The sequence below is a fragment of the Nothobranchius furzeri genome, chromosome 2 (genome assembly GCF_043380555.1).
Source record: "Nothobranchius furzeri strain GRZ-AD chromosome 2, NfurGRZ-RIMD1, whole genome shotgun sequence".
Lineage (NCBI taxonomy): Eukaryota > Metazoa > Chordata > Actinopteri > Cyprinodontiformes > Nothobranchiidae > Nothobranchius > Nothobranchius furzeri.
Window position 1 is genome coordinate 95473091 of NC_091742.1, and position 27500 is coordinate 95500590.

The 27500-nt window shown below is 41.4% G+C and overlaps 2 protein-coding genes across 5 annotated transcripts in view; both read right to left on the bottom strand.

Annotated features, from left to right (window-relative positions):
* Positions 1–4054, bottom strand: part of LOC107396477 (alpha-tectorin) — a 14629-nt gene extending 10575 nt beyond the window's left edge. The window contains exons 1-3 of one of the 2 annotated variants that reach the window (XM_070548438.1): positions 3612–4054; positions 552–756; positions 266–458 (exon numbers count right to left, since the gene is read on the bottom strand). The gene's annotated coding sequence lies outside the window, so the exon portion shown is untranslated. Of the gene's footprint in view, positions 1–265; positions 459–551; positions 1645–3611 lie in introns of those variants that run through there. The other variant, XM_070548439.1, reaches the window with a different exon arrangement.
* A 19508-nt stretch (positions 4055–23562) lies between these two features.
* The window catches only part of LOC139066238 (gastrula zinc finger protein XlCGF57.1-like), an 18181-nt gene continuing 14243 nt past the window's right edge, over positions 23563–27500 (bottom strand). For 2 of the 3 annotated variants that reach the window (XM_070548623.1, XM_070548622.1), the window contains one exon: positions 23563–25482. In XM_070548623.1, the coding sequence (XP_070404724.1) occupies positions 23813–25225 (1413 nt within the window). In that variant the 5' untranslated portion in view covers positions 25226–25482 and the 3' untranslated portion in view covers positions 23563–23812. The remainder of the gene's footprint in view (positions 25483–27500) is intronic. The other variant, XM_070548624.1, reaches the window with a different exon arrangement.

A 27500-nucleotide genomic window follows, 5' to 3' on the forward strand; every position in this document is an offset into this window, starting at 1 on the left:
GGAACATTTCCATCGCTTTAACTTATTCAACCATTAACCAATAAGATACGCCCGATTGTGAGAATTTAAAGTTAACTGATGCTTCAAACTGATCTGGAGTCAGTGACGGGCCTGTCCAGGGTGCCCCTCTTCTATCTGGACGTAACAACCACTACTACCCTAATCAGGAATGACCCTACAGGAAATGAGTGAGTGAATGTTCATTCACTCTTGTTCACGGAGACTTCCTGAGCTACATTACAGGTGAGTGTGCTGCTGCTCTTACCTTCTACTGGAGGATGAGGGCTGCTGCTGAGGAGGCTCTGAAGCTGTTGCACAGATGTGTCTGTGGGACGCTCTGGCTGTATGTCTCCTCTCACTCCTTTTTATCCCTCCCAAATGAGGATGAGGAGACGATGAAGACTTGCTGATCTTGTTGTTATTTGACTCTTGGCACACGTCCAACTCAACATCACGGACTGTAATTGATAAATATGTGCTGGTGAGTTTGCCAATCCACAAGTGAAGGTGTGACGGGCAACAAGGTGTCTCTGCTGTGGAATGTATCTGACCTGGAACGGTTCCAGGGCATCTGCTGGTCACTGATCAGTTTACCTCCTCAGGTAAACCCGGCGTCAGCTACGGAACCTCACATTGTTCCTGATACGTTCTTATCCGTGGCTGACCTTCAGCTCCTTTACGTTAGCCACTCTGAACCTAAAAGTGGCCAGTCATTAACAATCTAGGCCCACAACCTGGCCGAAATGGGTGCTGAACCTAGCAGAAAAAACACTTGTAAACAAAGGAAAAAAAAAAACATTGGGATTTTAAAAGTGATAAAACAAAATAACTCAAATGTTATTATCCATCCACCCATTTTCTTCTGCTTGTCCGGAGTCGGGTCACAGGGGCAGCAGCCTAAGTGGAGAGGCCCAGACTTCCCTCTCCCCAGCCACTTGGGCCAGCTCTTCTGGTTGGGTTAGGCTGCTTGTATCTGCAATCCCATTCTTTTGGTCACTACCCAAAGCTCGTGACCATAGGTGACGGTAGCAAGGTAGATCGACCCGGGAAATCAAGAGCTTTGCCTTACGGCTCTGGTCTCTCTTTACCACGACAGACTGGTACAACGCCCGCATCACAGCAGATGCAGCATCGCTTTTCCATCTCGTATTCCATATTTCCCTCACCTGTGAACAAGACTCTGAGATACTTAAACACCTCCACTTAGGGCAGGACCTCATCGCTGACCTGGAGAAGGCATTCAACACTTTTCCGACTCAAGACCATGGTCTCGAATTTAGAAGAGCTCATTCTCATCCCAGCTGCTTCACACTCGGCTGCGAACCGCTCCAGTGAGAGCCGGAGATCACAATCTGATTTAGCAAACAAGACCACATCATCTGCAAAAAGCGGAGACTCAATTTTTAGGCCACAAAAATGGATCCCCTCAACACCTCTGCTGTGCCTAGAAATCGGTGACAAAGGGCAGCCTTGGCGGAGTTAAACTTTCACCGGAAGCAAGCCCGACTTACTGCCTTCAATGCGGACCAAGCTCTGGCACCAGTCATACAGGGACCTAAAAGCCCGTATCAGAGAGCCTGGTACCCCATACTGCCAGAGTACCCCCCACAGGGACCCCTGAGGAATGCGGTCAAACGCCTTCTCCAAATCCACAAAACACATGTAGATTGGTTGGGCAAACACCCGTGCGCCCTCCAGGACCCCCCTAAGGGTATAGAGCTGGTCCAGTGCTCCTTGGCCAGGATGAAACCCACAAAAGCTGCTACAGAAGTAGAAGCCCTTATGGACAGAGGAAGCTCATTCCAAAGCTTCGGGCCTGCCACTGAAAAGGCTCAATCCCCTCTCGTCTTCAGATGATCTAGCAACCAAAAGCAGCAGAATATTCTCAGTGTCCGAGTCGGGATATTTGGCCATAATAAGGCTGCCAGGTAAGGCGGCGCCAATCTATTCAGAGGCTTAAAGACCAGTAAAAGAAAGTTGAGGATTTCTAAAAACAACGGCCAAACAATGTAGTACGGCCAGAATCGGGGTAACATGGTCAAACTTCTCCTTGCCTTGAACAAGCAACACAAACTTCACACCGTCAGTTGCTAAGAAAATATTATTCAGCACCTTTGCCAGTGCCATCTCAGTACTGTGAAAAGCTTTAAAACCAGGCTGAAACATTTCCGCAATATTATTTCCATTCAAAAATTCTAAACTCTGCAATGGACTGGCACTCTGTCCAGGGTGTACCCCGCCTGATTGCCCGTTGACCGCTGGAGATAGGCACCAGCCCCTTACGTGGACAAGTGGGTTCAGAAAATGAATGGATGGAATTCCAGTAAATGGGCATGAATGCATTTCTCAAGCAATTTACTCAAAACCAGAAACTTGGAGATAGGTCTATGATCAACAGGCAGTGAAGCAGCCAGACTAGGCTGATTTAGGAGAGAATGGATAACCAACTTTTTTAAACCATTCGGGACCAAACCAGAATCCAGACTCAAGTTGATCTTATGCAATACTGATGGGGCAGCTGTCAAAAAAACTTCTCTAGGCAGACGTAGGGGCATAATGTTCTCCAGAGTACCACTGTGTTTAGCCAGGTCCATCAGCTTAGTTAGGTCGTCTAATGAAATTGGTTGACAGGAAAGCAACTTTTCAACCAACACATTCTCACACCCTAAGCGTCAAAAAATGACACTGTGTGCCAGAGCTTCGGTATCTGATGCCCGTGGTAAAACTGAGATTTCACCGACACTTCACCTCTAACCTCTAGCGATTTAACCTTCCCCTCACGCCCATCCTAACCTTAACCCTGTATGTCAGTGTAAAATTTCTGTTAAGCGTGTTTGAGAGGAATGATGAAACGTGAAACAAAGCTTTGCATGCGCAAGCTGGTTAAGGTTTGGATGGGGGTGAAGGGAAGGTTAAAAAGCAAGAGGGTAAAGGTCACAATTCTGTGAAATCTCCGTTTTACCCCAGGCGTTGGATACGTGTGGAAATAACTCGTGTCAGAAGAGGGTAGAGTTTCCCAAATCCAGTTAAAGATAAGATTGTAGCAAATTTAGTGTAAGGTGGCCCCCATGTCTGTGTTCGCCTTGGGCCCCCAAATTGCTAAATCGGCTACTGGAGCCCGGTCCAAAATGCCCAGCTCAGTGGCCTAGTGGTATGAGTTTTTGCCTTGGGACTGGAAGATCTGGGTTCAAATCCTGGTCTGGTATAACTGAAGACTGAAAAAATGGGACCCAATGCCTCCTTGCTTGACAAGCAGCTTTGAGGGGTTAGATTGTGTAGTTAAACCACCAAATGGTTCCAGAGTGCGGCTGTGTCTGCTGCTCACTGCTCCCCCTGAAGATGGGTGAAATACAGAGGACAAATTTCACACCAGTGTGTGTGTGTGTGCCAACTAGTGGGACTTTAACTTTAGACTGGAGTGATTCCAAAGTCCCCAGCCTCACTTCCACGCTGGAAGACATGCTGGTGGGAATGAGGAGGTCTTTCAGAAAGCCAAAGTCCCACTAGTTGTCAAACTTCTGTGTGAAATTTGTTCTCTGCATTTGACCCATCTCCTGGGGGATCAGTGAGCTGCAGACACAGCCGTGCTGAGCACAACACAGGAAAGTCACCTCTTCAGGCCAAGACTCTGCATTAAACTTGCAGCTGGAGGACAAGGGACACGCCTTTGAAGATGACAAAGTACACATTCTTGACAGAGAAGATAGATGGTTGGGAAGAGGAGTACCGGAAGCCATCTACGACAAAAAGAAAAACTTTAAATTGAGGAGGATGTCTCAGGTTTCATATTTCCAGCTTTTCAGATCCAATGTGAAAATTTGCAATAGTTTAGGAAAAAAAATTGAATTGAAGTTATAGTTTGTCTCCCTGACCAAAATTTTATTGTAAATGTCAAACCACGGGTGTGACGTCATACAAGTTTTGCCAAAAGTAAGGCTCTGTCCACTTTCTTGCAATGTCTACTATTTTTAATAGTCCATTTCCCCCTTTTATTACATACATGTTTTATTACATATATATTTTATTACATATATATTTTATTACATATATTTTATTACATATATATTTTATTACATATATATTTTATTACATATATATTTTATTACATATATGTTTTATTACATATATATTTTATTACATATATTTTATTACATATATGTTTTATTACATATATGTTTTATTACATATATATTTTATTACATATATGTTTTATTACATATATGTTTTATTACATATATATTTTATTACATATATATTTTATTACATATATGTTTTATTACATATATGTTTTATTACATATATGTTTTATTACATATATGTTTTATTACATATATATTTTATTACATATATGTTTTATTACATATATATTTTATTACATATATATTTTATTACATATATGTTTTATTACATATATATTTTATTACATATATGTTTTATTACATATATATTTTATTACATATATGTTTTGTTACATATATATTTTATTACATATATATTTTATTACACATATATATGTATTTTTTTATATTTTATATTTTTCTTCTGGTGAAGCGCCTCGTGGTTTTAATCTTGAGAGGTGCTATATAAAAAGTTGTTTTTTTTTCTTTCTACTAATGTTCCATTTCTGTTTTGATGCATTGTGTTTGAAGGAGTTAAAGGATTCTGTATTTATCTTGAACATTTTGACACCAAATTTACTGAAAATCTGAAAAAGTCTCAAGGAAGAAAGAAGGTAAAGGAGGAAAAAAGTAGTTAAAAAATCAAACTACATTTCAAATAATGCCAACTGTCACACCATTGATTAAAATATTTAAACAATTACAGCAAACTTTAAATTTAAAACGAATAAAGTTAAAAACCTAAGTTTAATGCAAAAACGAAAACATCACAAAATATAAAATACTTCAAACTGCATCAGAAAGACCTGGAAGCACAATTAACTGTAATGATATCTATTTTATTAAGAATTTCTCATCTTTCTATTAGAATTTAACCCTAAAGGGGGAAGAGTCTGTTCTTTATCCTGCGACTCCACCCGACTCAGACCGTCGCCACAGCATCACAGCAACCTCAGCTGGATTTCTGAGCACAAACAGAAAAGAACATTTAGTTCTTTCGCTTGAGTTTGTGCCAAAAAAAGAACTAATTCTGAGGAATTTTCCTGCCTCAGACGAAGATACTGAGTGCATGTTTCTGTGATGAATAAATTTTAGTTGTGATGTTAAATGTCAGCCACTGATAATAAACAGGAATTGAGACTTTAAAGCTGCGTTTGGTTGGATTTACTCTGTTTTCTGTGAGAATTGTTTATTTTTAACATTAGCTGGTATGCACCAGTATGGTAGCGGTTCTAAAAATAAAAAGTAACACGTTCAAATTAATCCCTCCTGTAATTAAATGTATTATTATTATTAATTCCCTTCATTTGAGAAAGAACATGCTCTTCTGACATCAAAACCACTGACAACCAACCCAGCGTGTAAAATGCTACTGAGCAGGAAAATCTGCATCATGTTTTTCTATCAATGCAATTTTCCTGCTGATTGCTCTTTAATCTCAGCGGAATGCAGCACCACTCCAGGGATTTACTGTTCCTGACAGCTATTATTACAGATTAGCTGGAAACACATGGCAAAGATGACTGATTAAAAGATAATCAGGGATTATGTCAGATTACTGAAAGCATCTATCAGACATGCCCTGATACTCAACAGGCTTCTGCTTCAGAAGTATCTCTGTGGAACCACCACAGACCAACATCATAATAATAATAATAATAATAATAATAATTTTATTTTATAATGCACTTTATATCTCACAACCTCACAGTGCTACATAAAATTAACAGAGTCCAAAACAAAAAATCGAATAAAATGAATAAAATGAAGAGGCAATAAAATAACATAAAATGACATTTAGCAACAAGCTTTTCTAAAAAGATGGGGGTTAAGGTTCTGTTTAAAGGTGTCGACAGTTTGTGGGGCCCTCAGGTGGACAGGGAGGGCGTTCCACAGCCTTGGAGCAGCAGATGAAAAGGCTCCATCTCCCATGCTGCAGAGCTTGGTTCTGGGGGTTTGGAGAGAGTTTGACTTTGCAGAGTGGAGGATGCTTGTGGCTGGGATTGTGAGAAGTTCCTTTAGATAACGGGGGGCGTAACCATGACTGCACTGATAAGTAAGGAGGGAGACCTTATATTCAAATCTGAGTGAAACAGGGAGCCAATGAAGCTCTTTCAGGACTGGTGTAAAGTGCACATATTTTCGCACTCTCATCAGAATCCTGGCAACAGCGTTCTGGGTTTATTGTAGCCTCTGGATGCTTTTGCCAGAAAGTCCAAGAGAAGCACATTACAGTAGTCCTGCCTCGAGGAGACAAAGGCATGGTGACTTCCTGCTTATAAACCCAGATAAATGACCCAAGATAAATAGAATAGAATTGAACAAAGTAGAGTAGAATAAAGTAGAGTAGAACAAAGTAGAGTAGAATAGAATAAAATAGAATAGAATAGAAGAAGGTAGAGTGAAGTAGAAGTTGAGTAGAATAAAATAGAACCTAATAGAGTTGAATAGAATAGAATAGAACTGTGTTGAATAGAATAGACTCAAGTAAAGTACAATAGATTAGAATAGAATAAAGTGGAGTGGAGTAGAGTAGAACAGAATAGATTTGAATAGAATAGAAAAGAATAGAATTAGGTAGAGTACATTAGAATAGAATAGAGTAGAACAGACTAGAATAAAGTAGAAGTTGAGTAGAATAGGACCAAACATCGAATAGAATAGACTAAAGTAAAGTACAATAGAATAGAATAGAATAAAGTGGAGTGGAGTAGAGTAGAACAGAATAGATTTGAATATAATAGAATAGAATTAGGTAGAGTACATTAGAATATAATAGGGTAGAACAGAACAGTCTAGAATAAAGTAGAAGTTGAGTAGAATAGGACCAAACATAGAATAGAATAGACTAAAGTAAAGTGCAATAGAATAGAATAGAATAAAGTGGAGTGGAGTAGAGTAGAGTAGAACAGAATAGATTTGAATATAATAGAATAGAATTAGGTAGAGTACATTAGAATAGAATAGAACAGACTAGAATAAAGTAGAAGTTGAGTAGAATAGGACCAAACATAGAATAGAGTAGAGTAGAATAGCACAAATACACTCTAAACTCATCTGAAAACTCTGATCATAACTTTTCACTCTTTATTGTTTTGTTTAAACACAAATATATTTAAAATGTAATATTACATTTGTTAAGTCACTGATAATTAATTTGGCACGGAAGATTTTTAATTATTCCCTTTTTTCTGACTGGGAACGGGGTGATGAGTCGCTCTCCATCTAATCCTCCATCAAACAGGAAACCTGTTCTGAGGCTCCACCCTGTTCCTCGCAGACACGCCGACGCCTCTTATCTGCTTTGACTTCGGTCTTGGTTTCCATCCTAACCAGAAACAGACAGTAAAGCTCCTTTAAAATGATAATTAGAATGGAGGTGCTGATGCAGAACGCTGAGAATGCTGTGTAACTAATAGAGTTGGGGCGTGTTACCTTAGAACCAAACTTCACCTCTGACGTGAGCTTCCTCCTTCTTACGTCTTTGTTTAATCAGTTTTATCACGTTGATGTTTTTCACCAGGTAACGCGTTTCATTAGGAGGGAGATTTTAACCACTAAAACGTGCTGGACACCGACCCTCGAGGCCTGGAATTGAAAAGCCTGTATTACAATAGTAGAAGCCCCTTTTTTACCTGTGTTAGATTATAGATATTTTATATACGCATGCCTCGTCTCAGAGCCATTATGCCGTGGACGCTGTTCATCACGGAGCATGAACCCCTCACCCTAACCCTAACCCTAACCCTCACTGGCTGTTGTATGAGCGAATTGGACGACTCCTTGTCCATGAGAAGACTTAAACATCTGCACATCTTTATCTACAAAGCCGTTATTGGACTTCTTCCCTCCCATCTTAAGAGCTATTGTACAAGAAGAGATTCTGGTGGTTGCAATCTCAGATCAGATCACTGCTATCTACTAAAAGTACCGAGCATTAGGACAGAAGTGGGGAAGAAGGGGTTTAAACGTGCTGCTCCTCAGGCTTGGAACAAAATTCAAGAGCATCTACGACTGGATGAGCTGGTCTCACTAAATACGTTTAAACGAATGTTGGAAGGGTTGGAGAGAGAGGCATCGGGCTGCAGATGTTTGATTGTTTCATCAAGTCCACTTCTATGAAAGGTCTAACCCTGTTTTAATGTTAGATTTTTACGATGTCATTTAGTAAACTTTTATGATTGTAACATGATTGACTTTTTATTTGATGTTATTTTTTTACGTATTAATTTTTTGCCTGTGTGTGTGTGTGTGTGTGTCCAGGAATGTGTCTTGCTGCTATTCTTGGCCAGGATACTCTTGAAAAAGAGATTTTTAAGCTCAATGAGGTATTTCCTGGTTAAATAAATGTTTTGATTGATTAAAAATGTGAACATTTTCATGAATGTTGGATTTTTAGACACAAAAACACAGAAAATCAATAATGACATCTATAAACTGATGCGTGTGGGCTTCCCTCTTTGTGAAATGAGGTGCCTCCAGTTTGGTTGGGATGGGTTTCCTCTGAGATTCAAACCCACTGACCTTTACTCCATCCTCATAAAAACAAAAGTTTTCATGACGAGAAGCCTCGGCTAATGAAGTGTTGTTCCTTTTCTCCACCCTGACTCTGACTTTGTCCTCAGAGGCATCAGGAGAGCCTCAGGGCTCTGAGCTGGAGTCTTCATGGTAAGATGACTGTATTTGCATAGCGCCTTCATGGGATTCCACAGCCCCCCAAGTTGCTTTACAACACACTCAGTCATAACGTTTAAGAACTGAGCATGTCTCACGCTGGGACGTAATTTTGGGGGGGGACGGGTGGGACATGTCCCCCCCACTTTTTCAAAAGGCAGTTTTGGTCCCCTGCACTTTTTTCCGTCCGAAAACAATGTTACGCTCCATTAAATGGATTTGGTTGAGCACTAGGACCGAAACGGAAACCGGTTTACTATTAGACCCGCCCAAAAGCTAATCTATTGGCTCTGCTGATACTTGCTAACGTATTATTGGCTGTTCCTGCTGTCACTCAAGTTGGAAACAGTCAACGTGCTCACGTTGTTTTGCTAGTTTGGAGCCGCTAGGGAACACCGGTACTGAGTCACATCGTCAACTAGACGCTGTGTAATATCAGAGCTCAGCTCAGCTTCCATTACATAACATTTGAATAAGTGTTCATTTGTGAGTCTTTGGTAGTTAGGCACAGCCAGGAGGAAGCATGTCAAGAAAACGAAAAGTGGATAGAAGAGACTTCTTTCTAAGTCAAAACGTAAGTTGGAACATGTGACAGACCTGCATTAAGCTCAGACTCACCTCCTCCTTCACAAACATACTCAAAACTAACTTTTACAAACTCATCTCCTCCACATAACTGACTCCTCAGACACAATTTGTTCGTATTATTATAATAATTATTTTTTTTATTATTACTATTATCATAATTATTATTACTAGTAGTAGTAGTAGTAGAAGTGTAACTTCAAAACTTTTATCATTTAACTTTATTGTAAACTTATCTATTGCAATGCATATTTTCACATTAAAAAGCTCTGAAAAATGAACAGTATCATCATCGTCAACAGATTTTTTTAAGCTCAATGTCAAAGATGTACACTTTTCATTAGATTTATCTTATTTTTTCCATTTATTTTTTGTGTGTTGAAATGCAACAACTGTTTAAACACTTTTAAGGGAAAAAACATATTTAATATGTTTTTATACACTCAAATGTTAGGGAGATGATCATGTGTAAAACATTAGTTCAGCATGTCCTCTAACACAGCAAATGAACAAACGGCCAGATCTCAGGAGGGACCGTTTATGTATAAATAATTTTTATACTTTTGACTAGGCCTGGGAAAGTAACACATTTTGATGGACGATATTTTGTCCAACAAATTGTTGATGATAAACGATATTGTCAACATTATCTAGACCAAAATAACCGCTAATATAATGTTAATATATCATAATAATGCAAGTACACCCTTTAAAATGCAACAAATGAACCTTCATTTAACATTGAAATGTCCAGAACCAGAACTTCTAAATGAATAAAAATAACAAACAAAAATTAAATAAAAAAGGAATCTAACTCCCTGTTAGAAAATGTTGCACCAAAAACAATAAAAAAAGACCCAAAACAATAAATACAATGGCCTATCCATTGTCAACAGCCAAAACTGCACTTCAATAAGGATGGAAAAATTATTGAGATGGGCACGTGACGTGTCAAGGGGTCTTTACATAACACCCCCCACCCCAAATCCGCACAAGCCTGCTGTGTCCCCCCCACTTCTGAAATCAAAATTTCGTCCCTGGTCTCACGTGTCATTGCAGCAAAACAACTTACGTAATAAACATGAACTATTAGGATTATTTATTACGTGAAGACCATATTCAGACTCAAACCAGAAAGTTCTGCTGTAAAATGTTACTGAACCACATTTGTCACAAGTCATGAGCTTCAGGTTCCTGTTGGTTTTAATTGTTATCTTTTCCCAGTTCACCTCTACTTAAATAATGTGGAATGCAGCAGACCAAGATGCAGCTCGTTAGTGGTTATGGTTCCCACCCCTCCACCCTGTTTAAAACTAGCTACCGCAGGGAAGAAAATAAGAAGGAACCATTTTTTTTATTTAGTGGGAAAAGAATGACTAGAACAGCTTCGTTATTTGTTTCATTTATTCAACTTTTTTTAACAACAACCCAGTTTAAGTAGAATAACTGTGCCAAATGTTAAAGCTGCAAAAGCAAATCTACAGAACAAACTGGGTCGCTAACAACTTGAGCACCTGTGTTTATAGAAGCAGGGGTTGTTTCTCAATGTCAAGGCGCCTTGCTTACGAGGACACGGTCCTTCCTTGGTCAAAGAAAACGGTTAAATGGAACAGACTTGCATCACGTGACCGCGGCTTCCACGGCGGTCACGTGATGTCACGTGACACGGGAGATAACGTCATTGTTGGGTAATTTTATTAATCCAGGATTACCTTAAGGAAAGTTTAACGCACAGGGGCTTATAGTAATCAATTAATCAACACCAATACCGATCATAAACAATCAATTTAGACTTTGCAAAGTGGAGAGGAAAGATACACACCAGACAAGGTTGCAGTTCACTCTCATCAGACTGACGCCTTCCGAAAGCATTCATTAAGCACACACAAAGATTAACGCACACACATTTTGACATTCCTTAGACTCTCAGGTGGGAAAGCAGTAAAGGGAGTTTAATCTTTCTCCAGGTGCACCCTAAATCAACAAAGCCATTGCTAGACTTTCTCAAGGGAGTTTTACTGATAAAGGTCGGTTCCAAGGCAAGGTCATCCTCCCTGTAAGACCTACTGGAGCCTGGTTCTATCAACAGGATGAAGCTACGCTTAATAAGGCACCAGATGTTTAGCAGTCAAGACATTAATATCAGTTCAATAATAATAATATCACTTTTTATCTAACAGTTACATTTTATCCGTATTAGTTTCAATATAAATATGTAACGAGCCTTTTACTTTTAAATTGTGTACATGTTTATTAAATTAAAAATATAAGTGAGTTACTACCCGCTAGCCACCGAAGCTGCAACTACTAAGCAACTAACCAAAGAAGTTATCTATAACCAAAGAAGTTATCTACGCAACCATAGATAACTTCTTTGGATCTAAAACAACATTTTAAATTAGTTGACTTACCTTTAAACTTGAAAATTGTCCCCAAAGTAGCTGCCAGCTTCTGATCCGTCATCCTTTTGAAAATGCTGCGGTGTATTCTAGGTAATTTTTGACCAAGGCTAGGCTACAAGACACCTCCCGTGTGTCCTCGCTCAGCTAGCTAAACGGCTAACAAACAGAGAACACACGCCTCGGTAGAACATGAACATTGGAACCGATTGGAACATGTCCTGGCGCTCCTGATGGAAGTATCTCCTAGGCAACCGGGGCGGGGCCAAGACATCAAGGTGAGGTTCCTTGGCATTGAGAAACACCCCAGGTGTCTTTGGGGCTGCCTTGCAGCGGAAGCTTACCGCTACTGCACACTGGCAGCATCAGCAGCGTGGAACGACTGCGAAACTGGAGTTTCTGGCAAAGTACATCAGGCTGGATTGTGTTAAATGCACGGGAGAAATCAAAGAACATGACCCTCACAGTGCTGCCTGCTTTGTCCAGATGACAGTGGGTTGGTTGAAGCAGCTGGATGATGGCATCTTCAACTCCAACTCCATGGCGATAAGCAAACAGCAGCGGGTCCTGATATGTCCTAGTTTGCTTATTCAGGTGGACCAACAGGAGTCTGTCCAGGACCTTCATGATGTGGAATGTCAAGGCAACCAGTCTGTAGTCATCATTGACTGATGGAAGAGTTTTCTTTGGAACTGGAACAAGAAAGGATGTCTTCCACAGGACTGGAACCTTCTCCTGGGCCAGGCTGAGGTTGAAGAGGTGCTGCAGAATCCCACAGAGCTGCTCTGCACAGGCCTTCAGTACTCTGGGGCTGACACCATCTGGACCTGCAGCTTTGTTCATGTTCAGTCTCTCCAGCTGCCTCTTCACCTGACTTCTAGAGACAGATAGGTGGGATGGGGAGGTAAATGGGGCAGCAGCATCTCCTGACTTGGTTGAAGACAGATTTATAGAACCAGAGGAGTTCATGACTGCGTTAAGAGGACAAAAGAGCTGGCGTGTGACAGGAAAATGTTGGATCAGAGGAGGGTGGGATGTCTGATTGGCTGGAGACAGGTGAGGAGGATGCTGGGTTTGTTCCTGAACTGAACCTATTGAAGAACTTGATTGGTTCATTGGCTGTGTCCAGGCTGCCATCTGTGCACTCCTTCCTCTGCTTGAAGCCTGTGATCTTCTTCATCCCTGACCAGACATCTCTGATATTGTTCCTCTGTAGTTTGTTCTCCCGCTTCTTCCTGTATGCCTCCTTGCTGTCTCTGATCTTGATCTTCAGTTGCTTCTGTATACTCCTCAATAATTCCCTATCTCCCTCCTTGAAGGCTCTTTTTTCTCATTTAGCAGATTCTTCAGTGCACTGGTGATCCAGGATTTGTTTTTAGCAAAGCATCTCACTGTTTTGGTGGGTATGATGGTGTCCACACAGAAGTTTATATAGTCAGTGACACATCCAGTCATGGCATTGATGTCCTCTTCAAATCCTTGGCAGAGACTCATCCAATCTGTGGTCTCAAAACAACCCTGCAGGGCTTCTTCAGCGTCCTGTGACCATTATCTCACAGTTGCTCTTGTCACAGGTTGCCTCTGAACAAGTGGTTTTTTATTCTGAGCAGAGAAAAACAAGATTGTGATCTGATTGTACCAGAGGAGGTCTTGTTTTGGACATGTATGCATTCTTTACATTTGCATAACACACATCCAATGTCTTGTTTTCTCTGGTGGAGCAGCTGACAAACTGTTGAAATGTTGGAAGTGTAGCAGAGAGCGAGGCATGATTAAAATCACCAGATATAGCCACAAATGCATTGGGGTGCTCGGTTTGTAGCTTAGCAACAACGGAACTGATGGTATCACATGCATTTTCAGCAATGGCTGAAGGTGGAATACAAACAGTTGCCAAGACAACACTGGTGAACTCTCTTGGCAAATAATATGGGCGACAACTTACTGCCAAAAGTTCAACATCTGGGCTGCAGAGACGACATTTCACTGAAACATGACCTGGATGGCACCATCTGTTGTTGACAATCACTGCCACTCCACCTCCATTTCTTTTCCCACTCCTCTTCAGATCTCTGTCTGCTCATACAGTCAGGAATCTTGGCAGAGAGACACTGGAATCGGGGATACGGTCCTGCAGCCACGTCTCAGTGAAACACATAGCGCTACACTGCCGATTCTCTGGATGAGTCCTTGAAAGGGCTTGGAGTTCATCCATCTTGTTGGCCAGTGATCTCACATTGCCCATTATGATCGATGGAAGAGATGGTTTGAATTTCCTCTTTCTCTGTCTCCATTTTGCTCCCGCTCTGCACCCACGCTACTTGCGTTTTAGCTCATTTGGAATTTGTGGCTTCAGTTGAGGTATTATTTCAGCCTTCCCAATGTTAATCATCTGCTCCCAATTGTAAACCAGCCTGTTGCCATGGTTACGCATCATAACAAATGCTCAAAAAGTGAAAAAATAGCAGGAAAAATCCTCCAAGATTCACAGCACCAGAAACAGAAAAGTAAAATGTCCAAAAAATACAGTTTTTCTTGAGAAACTAGAAGAACAAATGTCCAAGAAAAGGCTAAACTTACATATAGACAGAGCTACTCCAACATGCAGCCACCCAGAGCAGCGCAGTTCCGGAAATCAAGCAAAGCCTCGCGGTGCGCCAGGCTTATAAAGCGCTGGGGGAAACCCTGGTTGTGTGTGTGTGTCTGCTCTATCTTCTCCATCCCCAGTGAGTCATGGTGGATGGCTGCTTATACTAAGCCAGGATCCTCTGGAGGTTTCATACTGTTAAAAGGGAGTTTTCCTCTCTACTGTCACAAAACGCTTGTTTAGTATGAGGATTGCTGTAAAGTCACTTACATCAGTGACTTGATACAATTTGCTGTGTTCTTTATATATGAAACGTTTTACTGATTGGCTTAATAAACTGACCTGTATTTGAATGTTTGCTGTGTGAAGTGCCTTGAGACGACTCTTGTCGTGATTTGGCGCTATATAAATAAACTTGAATTGAATTGAGTTTCTTGACCAGGATCTCTGGAATTATGTAATTGAATCCTGAGCTGAAGTCCAGAAAGAGCATTCTTACATAGCTTTCTTGGTGCTCCAGATGACTCAGCGCAGTATGGAGTGCTAGAGATAGCATCCTCAGTAGCAGACGGCCTGAACGTTGCTGTAAGACGGTTAATTTCCACCCTCTTAAATTCTTATAGCCCTCACCTCTTATGTGTAAAGAAATTATTTCCTTTTGTGACAATTCTCTTCCATGTGGAGCTATAGTTTTTTACGTAAATCGGGTGGTGGCCTGGGATGGTTTTTAAAATTCCCGCCCTGAATTATTGTCCCAGTACACCCTGCTCGTGTGTGTGTGTGTGTGTTTAAATTGAATTTTACACTAAATCTTTGTCCACATAACTCACTAGAAAAAGACTTTTGGCCGGTGTGGACTGCCAAATTTACCTTTAAAACAAGTTTCCCACTAATGAATTGTCTAATATTTTGTTTAAACCTTTTGCAAGTCAATTCAAACTCAAAAAAGCTGAGTTAGTGAACAACAGATTAAAAACTGTGAAAAAGATACAATAAAACATACCCTTCATTTTCAACCTTTTCTTCCCCAAATAACTTCAGAAATTATATCAGTGTGGAATAAGAGGTGTGGCGCATCAATGGGTTAGAAGTCATTCAAAGACTAGAAAACAATTTGTCCAACTAAACAACACTAAATCAGAACTGCGGGAGATTGATTGTGGTGTGCCACAAGGGTCGGTCCTTGGACCTAAACTGTTCATACTATTTATTAATGATCTTGTAAATGTATCTAAGCTGCTCGGTACTGTTTTATTTGCTGATGACACAACATTGTTCTATTCAGGGTCAGATATTAATAAAGTAACTAGAGTGCTAAATGATGAACTGACAAAACAACTGGTTTGACATAAATAGACTTTCACTGAATCTTAATAAAACATTTTATATTGTTTAATGACAGACACAACAAAGATGTAACATTAAAAATAAATGGAATGGACATTCAAAGGGTGAAAGAAACCAAATTCTTAGGAGTCATGTTTGAAGAAACTCTCACCTGGAAGTCACACATAGGTTAGATCAGAGGTAAAATTGCCAAAGCCATTGCAGTACTACATAAAGTCAAGTTTTTACTGAATAGTTCTGGATTGCTGACATTGTATAACTCACTAATTGTTCCATACTTGACTTACTGTGTAGAAATATGGGGATCCACGTGTAAAACTCATACACAACCACTGTTTATTCTACAGAAAAGAGCATTGCGAATCATTAATAAAAATCACTATAGAGATCCATCCAATCTGTTACTCAACAAATATAAACTACTGAAATTTTATGATCTAGTTAATATGAAAATATTACAATGTATAAAGCTAATACAAATACGTTACCCACCAACATTCAGAAAATTTTTGAAAAAAAAAAGTCAGTAACTATTTCTTAAATGGCACTGAAATATTTAAAAAAACGAAATTTAGAACCAGAATGAAGGAAATTACTATATCTGTAAATGGTGTGAGAATATGGAACAACCTTAGCAAAGACAAAAGAATCAAAGTCACTAAATATATTTTAAAAATGTATAAAATCAAGTGTATTACAGAATTACAATAACCTAAATTCAGATGGTGTCTGATTAGGTCTGTAAGTTACAAGAATATAAAAAGAATAAAATAATAAAACCCTATTTGGCATAGAAATAGAATCACTTTAATAAGCAAAAATGTATATCAAAATGAAGGGCAAAAATGGTTGTAGCCCATAATGACAAATTAACAAAGTTAACCATAAAGGTATCACTTAAAATAACAATAGAAAAGTAGATATGAGTGTCAAAGAGCACTAAAAATGTAAATCAGTGAAGTTAGTAATCAACCTAAATGTGAATGTACCCATAAGAAATTACAATTAGTGAAAAAAATAAACCATTGGATAACAGCAATATGTGGAATAAACCCATTTACTGTTAACTGATTACCTGACTTCAGGAACCCACACAGGTTCATCTCAAATCACCCAAGTCTGCACATCATGTATAAACAGGAAAGACAACCATGCACACACACAAACATAGACAAACTTGTGTAACTCGAGATAGAGAACCATGAAACCGACAAGGCGCGAAATCACCCCTCTTTCGAAGTCAGTAAGTTGTTGGTGGTCGCATTGTCCAAATTAGTGGAACCCTTGTGTGGTTTGATTTGGTCCCACTGGACCCACTTCTAGACAGGCTCCTTGTTTGTTTGGGTAATCTTGATCTGATACACACCTGGAGAGAGTTTAGCGGTTATCAGGTATGGGCCTGACCACTTGGGCAAAAGTTTCTTAGTCAGCTGCCCAGAGCTGTTCTTTGTGTTACCAGTTTTAGGAGCAAAAATGTAGAACCAGGCCTCATCACCTATGTTGAGTTCAGAATGTGAGGCCTTCTGATCATAATAAGCATTCCTGCCCTCAGCTGATTTCTCCAGATTTGTCTGTGCAAACGAAAACGCTGCAGGCAGATGGTTCTTCAGGTCCTGCAAATATTGTTCACTCGTGTAAGCCGGGTCAGCCTCAGACTGAACTGGCTGGTACAGCAGGTGAAGTGGCAGGGTCATCTGTCTACCTGTCATCATTTCAAACGGGGAGACACCTGTAGACTCATGAGGGGTGGCCCGTATGGCCATGAGGACCAACGGAAGCTTCACATCCCAGTCTCGGTTATTAGAGGACACGTACTGCCTCAAAATGCTGACAATTGTCCAGTTCATCCTTTCGACCTGGCCAGAAGACTGGGGGCGATGGCTACTGTAGAAATTGGCCTTCACACCCAACAGTTTCCAAAGATGTTCCATCACTTCAGAGGTGAAGTGAGTACCTCTGTCTGAGTCAGCCCAAGTGGGAAGACCGAACCGGGCGAAAATGTGATTCAACAAGAGAATAGCTGTTGTTTGTGCCGTGTCATTAGGTGCTGGTAGACATTCAACCCACTCGGTGAATGCACAGGTCATGGTCAAGATGTATTTACCCCTGCTGGACCTGGTCAGAGGCCCCACCCAATCGAATTGCAAGTCCGACCACGGTGTGGATGGTCCCTTTCTCTGTAGGGGAGCTCTGTGTGCGGGGTTGGAAGACAACAAACCAAACAACGCTGGACGTAGTCTGAGACGTCGCAATGCATCCCCGGCCAATAAGCAACCTGGCCCAGGGCACCGAACGTGGCCTTGACACCTTTGTATCTGGCGGAGGGAGAGTTATGAGCTTGCGTGAACAAGCCCCCCCCCTTAGTGACTGTGGCGCCACGAGGACAGGTGGCAAAGGAGGCTTGTAGGCGTGCATCAGCAACCCTTCAACCATTCTCAGCGTGACCTGAACACGAAAGAAAGCATGGAGCTAAGGAATGGAGACAAGCTCGGCGGAAGAAGGCTGATGAGTTGTAGGATCACAAAGGTACAGGATCATCCTGCTTATAGCAGGGTCCTGGGACTAAAGACTGACAAGATCGGTACCAAAAAAGACAGGTTGAACAGACACAACACCCTTGGATGGTTTGGAGGTGGACGCGTTAGCGGCCTGAGCTCGAGTCATGACACACACACGGGGTGGATCAGACCGAAAAGACACATCCTCAGGGAGCCACAAGGTGTTGAAGACCCATGGAGTAGAGCCCTGCACGGGCCTAAAATCTGAGCCCGTGTCCGGCCCGGCCCGAGGGGGTGGAGCCCCAGCCCAACCCGGCCCGAAAAGGTTTTCAGGATTCTCTGGCCCGGCCCGAGCCCAAGCCCGACTTTTTTTTAACCAACTAAATGAAAACAAAGTGCGTCAGTCCTGACCAATGTGTTAAAAGATGTGCAGGATCCGAGCGTCGCAGAAGCGCATGCGGGAAGCTTCCTCCCACTGAAGCGAGTGTTTTCCAAACCCTGTCTCTCAGAGAGACTTGTCACTTAGAAAATGTTCCCTGATTATGAAACTTTGGCTGAATAGTGCTTGTTCCTGTCTCCAATGTGCGACACATCCAGGAGCCGTCTGAGGAGAATCCCAGAATCTGACATCCTCTTCAGCTCATGAGCGCATATGATTACGCACAAGCGTGACCCAACCCGGTCTCACAGTAAGACTGGGTTGGAACTGTTCAGGTTTACGCAGACAATCTTCACATAGAATTGACTTACAGATATAAAATTAATTCAGTAAAATATAAAGATTTTATTTAAATATCCATTCATTATTTTACAAGCACAGAGAGCCGCATCAGATGGATGGAAGAGCCGCGGGTTGCCGATCCCTGCTCTAGTTCAAGATATCATTAAAATTCCAAAAGTGCTGAAAAGATTAAAAATGGGGCTTTCTGTGCATATACAATACGTTACGGTAGCCACCGGGATTCCCTGTCTTGAGCGCAACAAACCACAACACAGATTCAGAGACGTGCGAGTTTGTCATCCAAAATGCTCCGTTTTATAACTTTTGAATGGTTGATCAGATTCAAATAATTCCAACGGTTCCTCAAAGTACATAAAAGCAGCTTTCCAACGATCTTTAGCATGAAGCAATCAGAGTTAGAGAAAATATCGCTACGAGGGGAAATCCTGCTGTACAGCCTGATTGAAACGGAGCGCAGCGCTGCGGTGAAAGCGGATAACCTATAAAATGACATGTTGAGGACGCAAACTCAATACATCTCTTTTATTGTGAGGTAATAATTTCTCCGAGTTTTGCGGTTGCGGGCGGGAGTAGACATGCACGCTGCAGGTGCGGGCGGGAGTAGACATGCACGCTGCAGGTGCGGGCGGGAGTGTAATGGGCTCGACACACGGGAGGCGACAAACGACCGCGATCAGCGAAATTTGTCGCTGTCGCTTTTATTACCTGTCACACGGGAGGCGATCTGCGGTAGAGGCCAGCGGCAAAGCCGTCTACGCGTTCTGTTCCATGGCGAAATCGAAACTTCCGTTGTTTTGTTTGGCTGTGTCAGGTTGGAGGGAATTAAGGTTATTTAAGCGGTTCAGAGTTAATAAAGTGGTAGATATGATGTTTCACAAGGTGCTGCTAGAGTTATGTGAAATCTTACTTCTGATTTTACTATATAAAACATAATAATAATCAACTTCTCCTCCATATTTGCTCGGACATGTGCGGAGCATCCTGTCCACTCATTGGTCAGTGAATGAAACCTCCGTTGATTGGTCCTCGTCCGAGCGACAGCGATGAAAAGTTGAAAATGTTTCAACTTTCTGGGATCGCGTCGCTGGGTCGTACGTGCACGACACATACACGAGTGCAAACTTTCACACGCACGTTTTTCGCGTTTCGCTCAGTAGGAGAGAGACACGCGATTATCGCTTTGTCGCGCATGTCTCATTGAAAATGAATGGAGGAGAGGCGATGTCACCTCCCGTGTGTCGAGCCCATTACACACACGTTGCGGTTGCAGGCTGTAATGGTCAGAAATTCAGCGGGAGCGGAGCGGGCTGAAGAAAACAGTCCCGCACAGGGCTCTACTGCTGCGTTTAAGTGTTTTAATTTTTTTAATGATTTCGAATAAAAATAAAGGCTCCCGGCCCGGCCCGTGTCCGAGGTAATTACACAGTCGTTGGCCCGAAGCCCGGCCCTCGGGCCGTCGGGCCGGGCCGACCCGAGGGCCTAGGGCTTCAGTGCAGGGCTCTACCATGGAGTACCATCAGCTGCACCTTGTTTGGCAAGAGAGTCTGCAAGGCCGTTCAGATACTTGTTAGTTCCGGGTGCACGAGAATGTCCTTTGACTTTACACCAATAGATGTGCATGTCATGTGACGTCACTAGGGCGTCACAAGCCATGAAGAGGTCCTGATGTTTAAGGGGCTTCTGGTTGAAGGTTAGGAACCCGTTACTCTTCCAAGAAGGTAGATGATTAATGAAACTGAGATGCGCGTAGTCCGAGTCAGTGCAAATCACCAGCTCACGGACACCACGGGCCACCGTAAGTTGTAGTTCTATCAAGATCCCAGTCCAAGGGCATCAGTTTGTTTCCAGAATTGCTGGGGACAATAACTATGCACTTGAGTGGGGTTTAAAAATTGCTGGGGACAATAAAGTAGGCTAGCACAGGGGTCGGCGGCTCTGGAGCCGCATGCGGCTCTTCCATCCATCTGATGCGGCTCTGTGTTTGTAAAATAATGAATGGATATTTAAATAAAATGCTTTATATTTTACTGCATTAATTTTACATCTGTATGCCAATTCTAAATGTAAAGATTGTCTGCGTAAACCTGAACAGGTCCAACCCGGTCTTACTGTGAGACCGGGTTGACGCGTCACGCTTGTGCGTAATCATAGGCGCTTTCTGAGCTGAAGAGGATGTGAGATTCTGGGATTCTCCTCAGACAGGCTCCTGGATGTGTCGCCACATTGGAGACGGGAACAAGCGCTATTCAGCCAAAGTTTCATAATCAGGGAACATTTTCTAAGTGACAAGTCTCTCTGAGAGACCGGGTTTGGAAAACACTCGCTTCAGTGGGAGGAACCTTCCCACATGCGCTCTGGGTGGCTCTGGGGTTAATCAAGTTTAATTGTTTCTCTTTGCAACAATCTTCACAAGAAGGCAAAACAGTTAAACGGCAGGTTACAGATATGTCCATTTGACTGTTTATTTTGACAGATGAACTCAAGGATGTTGCTTGGTTTGAAAGAATTACCCTGATGCACACTGATGCGCATGTATGAGCTGACATTTTAATCGTTAACGCACATCGCGGAGGTAAAAGATTCCCATCAGAACATCAGAGCTTTATACTGGACACTGTGTTCAGCGCGGCTCGGAGCGCCCACGGTGGACAGTGAGCTGAAGATCTGAGGGGTTCGCAGCGCAGTGCAGAACCACGGTGCTTGCGATGAGATTTCCTCCCACTGAAGCGGTCTGGAAACCCGGTCTCTCTGAGGGATGTGTCACTTGGAAAAATGTTCTTTTTATGAAATTATGAAACTGGCTGAACAGCGCTTGTTCCCGTCTCTAATATGGAGACGCATGATGCGTAGACATTTGATCACGCACAAAGTTCATGTGGAGCAGAAGCGGTCGGGCCACGGCAGGTGAAACGTTCCTAGCCTACATGAAGGGAAACTGTTTAATTGTAACATTAATACGTTACTGGACACGCTGGTCTGGTTGGTTAGACCAGTGTTTGAAGTGGAAAACACACACACACACACACACACACACACACCAATTAAAATATATGCTGATAGCATGGACTAGAAGACAGGTGATGGTTTACGTATTTAAATGATGATCAGGCTGCTGTAAAATGTAATCTCCATCCACATCCAGACAGAATCATCCTCTATTCTGTCTCTAGTTGCTCTGCTCTTGTCTGGGCTGATCAGCTGATGGTGCGCCTAACTAGCGGCTGATGCACATTTTACGCATTTGGAGAGGTGGGCTGGATGCTGTGCGTTTACTGGAAGATGGTCCACTTAACGCACGGGTGTAGACTACATATTAATGACAAATGAATGAAAATTAAATTGTGAGTTTTTACTTCATATTTTATAAATAAAAATGACGGGGGAAAACATTTATGACGTCTTTTTAAACGAAATTTTCTAGCGCGACCTGCCTGCTTCACTTAAGTCACTGCTTATTAAGGTCCGTCCAGAATTACTGTGGGAAACGGGTAATAATGGCTCTTTGATGGGAATAGGTTGCCGACCCCTGGATAAGATCTAAGCTGGTAAAACAAAAATCCTCATCAGCAGGCGTTTTTGAAAGTGGGGGGGGGGCACAGCTGCCAATCACAAATTTTGCCGCGGACATGTCCCCGGCGTCCCCGGTTAAAATGACGCCTATGTCCCAGTAACTTCTGCAAACTGTGAGGTCTTAGGACCCAACCAGTAACATCGGGAGTCTTTCTGGTCAGCGTTCAACCAGACGACACCCACGCCTTACCTAGGCGCAGCACCGTGTCGAAAAGAACTGCTATCGACGTACACGGTCAGCAAGTCCACACAGAGAGACTGATCAAAGTAGTGGTGGTTGGGGTTTAGATGAGCCTGAGGAGGGCTAGCTGGCAGGACTGACAGTGTCGTCCGAGCAGTGTTGGCACACAGCCAAACCCATGCCAAGAGGGCTACGGCAGTTCTGGGCGTAGCGTACTTCCATGTCGAAGCTTTGAAGAGCCAGCAGTCATGACGCGATTCGTGCATTGGTCACCACACCATCTCTGATGCGCTGACTGTTGAAGAAGGTCAATGGCTGGTGCTGAGTTTCAGTGATGATTTTCTGTCCACTGAAGTAGCTAGAAAAGTGTTTAACCATCCACATGGTGTGTTACAAGCCAAATTACCGGGCTAGCCCCACTCTGCTAGATGTTACTAATATCTCAGGGTTTGGAAAGGAAACGGTTTAGAAGCAAATGCATGACCTTGAGGCAGTCTCATGCAGAATAGTTCTTTTTGAGGAGAGAGGGTAAATAACTTACATGAATCTGTGTTTGGTTTTGTTGTTTATTGCGAATTGTATGGAAGCATTTCTAAAAAGTTTGGTTTGTAAATAGGGCCAGATAAAATATTTCTTCCTTCTGCCCCTTTTCATTCAAATTGTTTGGTGTTTATGTATGTTTTTTGTTGTTGTTGATATATATATATATATATTTTTATTTATTTATTTTTTTTACATTTTGAATGAAACAAATAGAGAAAAAAGACATTTACTATAACTGATGTGACACCAAAACTAACTTGACATTCATTTAAATTAAAAGACATCTCAGATCAGAAGCACATTTCATTCAAAGTGCCCTTAACTATCAAAATTATTTTTTATTTGTGCTCATTCATTAAAATTTTCCAATCACATCTCAGAACCAATGTTTTTTAAGAGAAATAAAACATTTAAACAGAAAGTGAACATTTAATCTTTTGCTCAACAGGAAAGCTAACATTTTACATTGATTCATTCAGAAACCAAACATGGGACCACTGACTATATAACTAAACAAAGCTAAACGTTAAAGTTGTGAAAATTAAAATGACAGCAGGAATAATTGGAATTAAACGGATTCTTTGAGTCCCGTGTGGACTCTCATGTGTGTGTCTAAATGTGCCTTTCGATAAAATCTTCGTCCACAGACCTCACAAGCATAAGGTTTCTGTCCTGTGTGGAGTTTCATATGACCGTTTAAACTTGACTTTAGGGTAAACCTTTGTCCACAGACCTCACAAGCAAATGGCTTCTGTCCTGTGTGGACTCCCATGTGCATAGTTAAATTTGACTTTGCACTAAATTTCTGTCCACAGAGCTCACAAGCAAAAGGCTTCTCTCCTGTGTGTGTTCTAATGTGTATGTTCAAAGTTCTCTTTTGAGTAAATCTTTTTCCACATAGCTCACAAGCAAAAGGCCTCTGTCCTGTGTGGACTCTCGTGTGACTGTCTAAATGTTCCTTTCGGGAAAATCTTTGTCCACAGTGTTCACAAGCATATGGCTTCTGTCCGGTATGGACTACCGTGTGTTTGTTTAAACTTGACTTCACACTAAATCTTTGTTCACAAAACTCACAAGCAAAAGGCTTCTGTCCTGTGTGGACTCTCATGTGTATGTTTAAACTTGACTTCACCATAAATCTTTGTTCGCAGAGCTCACAAGCAAAAGGCTTCTGTCCTGTGTGGATTCTGATGTGTAGGTTTAAACTTCCCTTTTGCGTAAATCTTTTTCCACATAGCTCACAAGCAAAAGGCTTCTGTCCTGTGTGGACTGCCATGTGACTGTTTAAATTTGACTTTACACTAAATCTTTGTTCACAGAGCTCACAAGCAAATGGCTTCTGTCCTGTGTGGACTCTCATGTGACTGGTTAAACTTGACTTTACACTAAATCTTTGTCCACAGAGCTCACAAGCAAAAGGCTTCTGTCCTGTGTGGATTCTAATGTGTGTGCTTAAACTTCCATTTTGTGTAAATCTTTTTCCACATAGCTCACAAGCAAAAGGCTTCTGTCCTGTGTGGACTCTCATGTGAATGGTTAAACTTGACTTCACACTAAATCTTTGTCCACAGAGCTCACAAACAAAAGGCCTCTGTCCTATATTTTGCTTCACTCTAACACGTTTCTTATCAATACAACAGCTTGAAGGCCTAATTTCTGAGTGATTCATTCCTGTCATGTGTTTCTGGAGAGACCACTCATGGCAAAATTCTTTACTACAATCTGGGCAGTGAAAAGATTTGCCAGCCTTAAAATGTGATTTAGAAGACCTGCTCTCCTTCCAGTCGTTACAATCTTTAGTTTTAGGCTCACAGTCTGACATGAGTTTCAGCATACATTCAGAATTGTTGCCATCTTGGTCATCTTCATTATTGCTGACTTCAGTCTCTGAAGAGTTGGAATCATCTTCACAAAGATTTAGATATGGATTGCTGGTACTTTCTGCTCCGCCACAGTCCTCTCTACCACTTACTGCTGTCATTGGGACAGTGGTGCTTCTGGTTGGAAGATCTCTGTAGTTAGGTTGGTGCTGATTAAACTGTAACAACAAAACTTATCTTCTTCCTTCCTTAAACTGACAAACTGCAGAGAATGAAATGTTGGTGGCATACGTTTAAATCTCATTAAGCTGCTCCTCCTATTCCTTGGTCATGTTGAGGGGCTCCAGGTCCTTCTGGTTTAAAGGAGACCTCAGTTCTTCAGAAGCTGCTTTTCAAATCAGCACCAACTGCAGAACATCTAAAGGCAACACAGACACAAAAACATTAAAGTTGCAGGATGATATATACATACATATATACATATATTTTTTAATATATACATATATATGTATATATGTATATATACATATATATATATATATATATATATATATATATATATATATATATATATACATACATATATATACATACATATACATACATATATATACATACATACATATATATACATATACATACATACATACATATACATACATACATACATATACATACATACATACATACATACATATACATATGTATATATGTATATATATACACATATACATACATATACATATATATATATATATACACATATACATACATATACATATATATATATATATATATATATATATATATATATATATATATATATATGTATATATATATTATATACACATATACATACATACATACATATATATACAGGTGCTGGCCAGTAAATTAGAATATCATCAAAAGGTTGAAAATATTTCAGTAATTCCATTCAAAACGTGAAACTTGTACATTATATTCATGCAATGCACACAGACCAATGTATTTCCAATGTTCATTACATTTAAATTTGATATTCATAAGTGACAACTAATGAAAACTCCAAATTTGGTATCTCAAAAAATTAGAATATTCTGAAAAGGCTGAATATAGAAGACACCTGCTGCCACTCTAATCAGCTGATTTACTCAAAACACCTGCAAAGGCCTTTAAAAGGTCCCTCAGTCTTGTTTTGAAGGCACCACAATCATGGGGAAGACTTCTGACTTAACAGCTGTCCAAAAGACAATCATTGACACCTTGCACAAGGAGGGCAAGACACAAAAGGTGATTGCTAAAGAAGCTGGCTGTTCGCAGAGCTCTGTGTCCAAGCACATTAACAGACAGGCGAAGGGACGGAAAAAATGTGGTAGAAAAAAAGTGTACAAGCTCTAGGGATAACCGCACCCTGCAGAGAATTGTGACGACAAACCCATTCAAAAATGTGGGGGAGATCCACAAAGAGTGGACTGCAGCTGGAGTCAGCGCTTCAAGAACCACCACGAGGAGACTCATGAAAGACATGGGATTCAGGTGTCACATTCCGTGTGTCAAGCCACTCTTGAACAAGAAACAGCGCAAGAAGCGTCTCGCCTGGGCCAAGGACAAAAAGGACTGGACTGATGCTGAGTGGTCCAAAGTTATGTTTTCTGATGAAAGCAAGTTCTGCATTTCCTTTGGAAATCAAGGACCCAGAGTCTGGAGGAAGAGCGGAGAAGCACAGAATCCACGTTGCATGAGGTCCAGTGTAAAGTTTCCACCGTCAGTGATGGTGTGGGGTGCCATGTCATCTGCCGGTGTTGGCCCACTCTGTTTCCTGAGGTCCAGGGTCAATGCAGCCGTCTACCAGGAAGTTTTAGAGCACTTCATGCTTCCTGCTGCTGACCAACTTTATGGGGATGCAGACTTCACCTTTCAACAGGACTTGGCACCTGCACACAGTGCCAAAACCACCAGCACCTGGTTCAAGGACCATGGTATCCCTGTCCTTGATTGGCCAGCAAACTCGCCTGACCTTAACCCCATAGAAAATCTATGGGGTATTGTGAAGCGGAGGATGCAATACGCTAGACCCAACAATGCAGAGGAGCTGAAGACGACTATCAGAGCAACCTGGGCTCTCATAACACCTGAGCAGTGCCACAGACTGATCGAGTCCATGCCACGCCGCATTACTGCAGTTATTGAGGCAAAAGGAGCCCCGACTAAGTATTGAGTGCTATACATGCACATTCTTTTCATGTTCATTCTTTTCAGTTGGCCAACATTAGAGAAACAAACATTTTTTCATTGGCCTTTAGAATATTCTAATTTTCTGAGATACCAGATTTGATGTTTTCATTGGTTGTCACCTATAAATATCAAAATTAAACGTAATAAACATCGGAAATACATTGGTCTGTGTGCATTGCATGAATATAATGTACAAGTTTCACGTTTTGAATGGAATTA